This window comes from Sinocyclocheilus anshuiensis, unplaced genomic scaffold (assembly GCF_001515605.1).
Source record: "Sinocyclocheilus anshuiensis isolate Anshui unplaced genomic scaffold, SAMN03320099.WGS_v1.1 scaffold767, whole genome shotgun sequence".
Classification (NCBI taxonomy): domain Eukaryota; kingdom Metazoa; phylum Chordata; class Actinopteri; order Cypriniformes; family Cyprinidae; genus Sinocyclocheilus; species Sinocyclocheilus anshuiensis.
This window is the reverse complement of record NW_015551124.1, coordinates 1,254,214-1,260,618: the sequence shown is the minus strand read 5'-3', so window position 1 is coordinate 1,260,618 and position 6,405 is coordinate 1,254,214. Positions and strand designations below refer to the sequence as shown.

Below are 6,405 nucleotides of genomic sequence, written 5' to 3'. Positions count from 1 at the left end.
CTTAATGGTCCTAAAAACAAGCGTAAATGAATGTAATATATTACATTACATATGACAATCTGTGGGCAAAATGTGAAATGTGTAAACAAGCAAAAAGTGTTCATGGTCCTAAAACGGTTAATTTAATTTTAAATCATATTTCACTTCACAATAAGCAGTAAAAAATTGAATATATATATATATATATATATATACACACACACACACACACACACACACACACACACACACACACAGACACACACACACAGACACACACACACACGCACCACAATTAAAACATAACTAATTCACAATCCAAGAAATATTAATAGTCCTAAAACAGGTATAATGTTATCTAATAAAATAAAATAAAACAAATTAAGAAGAATACATATAAAAAAATCGTATCATGTAGCTGATGGATTATATTTATTTATTTTTGTATTATAGTAATGAGAATTTGGTGGAACAATCTAAAACAATGCAAAAAAAAATGTCCTCTTTATTTTGAAGTGAAATATGGCTCTGATGTTTTCATGAGAGTTTTCATTTTATACACTGATTTTATTGCGAGGTTGAGTGCTAAATTGCATTAAAGCAAACATGTCCTTAGTTTTGCCTTACCTAATGAAAATAACACAGTGTACACTAAAATATAAATAAGTGTCAAATAAATGAGAATGATAAATATTAATGCCGAGTTCATTTGAACTGTTAAGAGTGAGCTCATCCTACGAACACATGGTTGTACTGTCCGGTGTTTTCGGAGCGGCTCTCGCCGGCCTTCTCCACAAGCTCTGGGAAATGCGGCTGGACGCAGGAGTTGACGGCCTCGGACAGCTCACTGGGCAGAGACCACATCTTCTTGGCGTGTTCGGCCACGGCGTCTTTATTCAGCTGCACACAGAAGTGAAGAAATGAGAGCAGCGGTCGGTCACAGCAGTGAACATCAACCTGATCTCCAGATCAACCTCACAACAGTCTAATGTTCATTGTTTGATCAAATAAAGATTCTTAATCATTTATCTTGTGTCCTGAAATCAATTTAAATATGCACTATGAAATTGCAATGCATTAGTTATTGTTTTAGTCATTTTGCTGTTTTGTTTTTGTCATTTTTGTTAGCTTTTTACAAATATTTTTAATATATAGTTATTTATTTAATATACATTTTTTTAATTGTATAATGTTTATTAATTTTATTTATTTTTTTTATTAACTTAAACTGATTAAAAATGAGCAAAAACATGTTGCCTTGGAAACTAGCTGAAATAAAATTATTAAAAGCTGAAATAAAATATTAATATTATAAATATCCCTAAAATATTATTTGGGCAATATTTTGTTTCTATTGAGTTACATTATATATTTAGTGCTGTCAAACGATTAATCGCGATTTTTTTTGTTTTTGTTTACATAATATATGCGTGTGTATTGTGTATATATATTATGCATATATATATATATATATATAAATTCACACACATACAGCATATATTTTGAAAATATTTACATGTATATATTTATATCCATATAAATTATATCATATATAAATATATTTAATATATAAAATATATGTGTGTGTACTGTGTATATTTATTATGTATATATAAATACACAAACATGCATGTATATAATTAGAAAATATTTACATATATTTACATGTATATATTTATATTCATATAATTTATATCATATATAAATATGTTTAATATATAAACGTAACATATTTTTCTTAAATATATAACATGCATGTGTGTGTATTTATATATACATAATAAATATACAAAGTACACACACATATATTATGTAAACAAAAACTTTTATTTTGAATGCGATTAATCGTTTGACAGCACTAATATATATATATATATATATATATATATATATATATGACAATTAAAACATAACTAGACCATAACCAACAACAGAGTGTAACTAGAAAACATAAGCAGTCACCACATCGCTGCAATAGTAATATTATATTAACAGTGGTTCTAGTTATTAGTGTGTTGCTATACAGCTGCTACAAGTGTTTCTATGTTGTCGCCAGGTTGATCCACATTTCATCCAAAAATGAAAATTTGTCATCATTTACATAATTTACTATTGTTGTTCCAAACATAAATGTGTTTCTTTCTTCTGTTGAACACAAAAGAAGACGGGAAACAAACAGTTGCCAGTAGCCACAGACTTCTATCTTAGGGAAAAATACTATGGAAGTCAATGGCTACCAGCAACTGTTTGGTTACCTGCATTCTTCATTTTGTGTTCAACAAAAGAAAGAAACTCAGAACAACTTGAAGGTGATTAAATGATGACAGAATTGTCATTTTTGGGTGAACTATCCTAAAGTCTGATCACTTAGAAAAGTAAGAAATATTCCTAAATTCCTACAGTTTTAAAAGAAAAGCATTTATTTGAAATCAGAAATCTTTCTTCGACATTTCACTTCACTTTAACAAACTTCAACACTTTACACTTCAACAAACATTTCTTTAAAAAAAAACATATGTGCATATATTTTTTCACTTTACATGTTTATGATACGATTAATTATTAAGTGTTTTATTTTGATTATTTATTCATTAAATAAATTAATTTGACATTTTATGATTTAAATAATTATTAGTAATTGATTAATGTTTATTGTTTTTATTTTTAAAATGAGCTTTATGAAATAAAATATTTTATTATTATTAAATATTTTAATATAGAAAACATAAATATTTTATTTATTATTACTAAGTGTTTTATTTTGGATCATTTATTATTTTAATGATATTTATGTATTTTAACTTTACATTTTATGATTGAATTCATTATTAGAAAGTATTTTTTTTTATTTTAATAGTTTTTTTATTTACAATTTTGATTTTACATTTTTATGATTTGATTAATAATAAGTAATTTTTAAAAAAATGTTTTTACCTTTTTATATTGTTTTTATTTTTAAAATATTAATTTATTTTATTAGACATTTGTATGATTTGCATAACAGCTTTTTATCAACTCAGTGAAATGGAAATATAAATCTTTTCCAGCTTTATACATGTTTACATTTTGATCAAATTAATGCATCCTTGCTGAATAATATTATAATATCTACAGTTGCAAAGCGGTTCTAAGTGGGTTTTAGTGTGTTGCTATGCAGTTGCTAAGGTGTTTCTATGCAGTTGCTAGAGCCATCCTTAAAGTCGTAAATACTTTTTGTTAAAATTCTGAAATGATCCCACAAAACTGTGGAGAGCTGACAACAGCGAGCTTAAAGCGCTCTGAAGACAGATGTTCATCTGAAGTGACACGAGCAGCTCCAGATTTAAAAACCCTCATCTGACAGACAGCCGTCTCTTCCCTTAATACAGAACCAAAACATGTCAAACTAAAACACATCTGCAGGAGAAAAACTCCATTCACAATCCAGGTGTTACTACATTTTCCAGCTCATCGGTTCCAGTAACAACATTAACAGCAAGACTCACTGACAAAGACGTCAGTAACATTAAGCTTATGATTCAGATGCTGAATTAGTCATTGGCTTCTCTTCCAGTTCTTACAGTCATCACAGCATTATTAAATTCAGAAATGTCTTTCCTGAAAAAAGAATAGGCCAAATCTGACTTAATGAAACGGCATGCTTAATGCGTTTAACTTTCATAATCTGACGCATTTCTGAGTGAAAACTGATATTCAGTGGGAATAGGCAGAGACAGTTATTTTGATGGTTTTAATAAAGTCTGGTTATGATAAAATCCCCTTTATGTAATTTTAACAAAGTCCTCAAAAGTTTGGTTTTTAATGAAGTCTCTTCTGCTCATCAAAGCTGCATTTATTTGATAAAAAAATACATTAAAAACAGTAATATTGTCAAATATTATTACAATTTAAAATAGCTCACTTCAACAAACATTTCTTTAAAAAAAAACATATGTGCATATATTTTTTCACTTTACATGTTTATGATACGATTAATTATTAAGTGTTTTATTTTGATTATTTATTCATTAAATAAATTAATTTGACATTTTATGATTTAAATAATTATTAGTAATTGATTAATGTTTATTGTTTTTATTTTTAAAATGAGCTTTATGAAATAAAATATTTTATTATTATTAAATATTTTAATATAGAAAACATAAATATTTTATTTATTATTACTAAGTGTTTTATTTTGGATCATTTATTATTTTAATGATATTTATGTATTTTAACTTTACATTTTATGATTGAATTCATTATTAGAAAGTATTTTTTTTTATTTTAATAGTTTTTTTATTTACAATTTTGATTTTACATTTTTATGATTTGATTAATAATAAGTAATTTTTAAAAAAATGTTTTTACCTTTTTATATTGTTTTTATTTTTAAAATATTAATTTATTTTATTAGACATTTGTATGATTTGCATAACAGCTTTTTATCAACTCAGTGAAATGGAAATATAAATCTTTTCCAGCTTTATACATGTTTACATTTTGATCAAATTAATGCATCCTTGCTGAATAATATTATAATATCTACAGTTGCAAAGCGGTTCTAAGTGGGTTTTAGTGTGTTGCTATGCAGTTGCTAAGGTGTTTCTATGCAGTTGCTAGAGCCATCCTTAAAGTCGTAAATACTTTTTGTTAAAATTCTGAAATGATCCCACAAAACTGTGGAGAGCTGACAACAGCGAGCTTAAAGCGCTCTGAAGACAGATGTTCATCTGAAGTGACACGAGCAGCTCCAGATTTAAAAACCCTCATCTGACAGACAGCCGTCTCTTCCCTTAATACAGAACCAAAACATGTCAAACTAAAACACATCTGCAGGAGAAAAACTCCATTCACAATCCAGGTGTTACTACATTTTCCAGCTCATCGGTTCCAGTAACAACATTAACAGCAAGACTCACTGACAAAGACGTCAGTAACATTAAGCTTATGATTCAGATGCTGAATTAGTCATTGGCTTCTCTTCCAGTTCTTACAGTCATCACAGCATTATTAAATTCAGAAATGTCTTTCCTGAAAAAAGAATAGGCCAAATCTGACTTAATGAAACGGCATGCTTAATGCGTTTAACTTTCATAATCTGACGCATTTCTGAGTGAAAACTGATATTCAGTGGGAATAGGCAGAGACAGTTATTTTGATGGTTTTAATAAAGTCTGGTTATGATAAAATCCCCTTTATGTAATTTTAACAAAGTCCTCAAAAGTTTGGTTTTTAATGAAGTCTCTTCTGCTCATCAAAGCTGCATTTATTTGATAAAAAAATACATTAAAAACAGTAATATTGTCAAATATTATTACAATTTAAAATAGCTGTTTTCTATGTGAATATCTGTTAAAATGTAATTTTTTTTGCTGTACTCCAGTCTTCAGTGTCACATGATCTTCAGAAATCATTCTAATATGCTGACTTGCTGATCAAGAAACATTTCTGACTATTATCAATGTTGAAAACAGTTGTGCTGCCCAATATTTTTGTGGAAACCGTGATGCATTTTATTTTTCAGGATCCACAGATGAACAGAAAGTTCAGAAGAACAGCATTTATTTGAAATAGGAACTTTTGTAACATTATAAATATCTTTAATGTCACTTTTGAGCAATTTCATGCATCATCGCTGTATAAAATAATTTATTTAAAAAAAAAAAAGATTTATTTAATTTTACATATGATTTAATTATTAGTAATTCAAATTTTATTTTAAACTATTTGTTTTTTAATTTAATTTTACAATTTTATGATTGAATCAATCATTAGTGTTTTATTTTGATTGTTTTAAAATGATTAATTTTAATTTATTTAGAGTTTTTATTTTTAAATGATTCATTGATTTAGCATTTTTATGATTTAATTAATTATTACCTTTTCAAGGCAATGAAATGGAAATAGTAATCTTTCTGTAACATTGTACAATTTTTGTCACTTTTTTAATGCATCCTTGCCGAATAAAATTATTATTTTTAAAAAAATAGATTATTTTAATTTTACATTTTTAGGATTTAATTAATGATTAGTAATAGTGAAATAATGATTAGTAGTTTATTTTTAAATTACTAATTTATTTTAATTTTACATTTGTATGATTTAATTAATTACTACCTTTTCATCAAGTCAATGAAATGGAAATATAAATATTTTGTAACATTATAAATGTTCTTTTTGTCACTTTTGATCAATTTAATGCAACTTAGCTGAATAAAATGATTAATTTCTTATGAAAAAATCTTTGTTCCCAAACTTTCGAACGGCTATGTGTAATGTGCACCCTCAGATTCAGACAGGAGCATGTTGTAGGACAGAAAACAGGGCCAGTATTTACCTGACTGATCAGATCTCTGATGCTGGCCAGTGTAGCGGCCTGTTTCTTCTTCAGACTCTGTTCCTGCGGTGAACCATCAGCGCTGCTGTTATCTGCCGACTGAAAGA

At 27.2% G+C, this 6,405-nt stretch overlaps 1 protein-coding gene across 1 annotated transcript in view; it reads right to left on the bottom strand.

The window, feature by feature from the left end:
- Window positions 1–452: 452 nt before the first annotated feature.
- Window positions 453–6,405, bottom strand: part of LOC107663134 (1-phosphatidylinositol 4,5-bisphosphate phosphodiesterase beta-2-like) — a 39,498-nt gene continuing 33,545 nt past the window's right edge. The window contains 2 exon segments of the mRNA XM_016453293.1: window positions 453–879; window positions 6,299–6,397. Coding sequence (XP_016308779.1) covers window positions 709–879; window positions 6,299–6,397 — 270 coding nt within the window. The 3' untranslated portion in view covers window positions 453–708.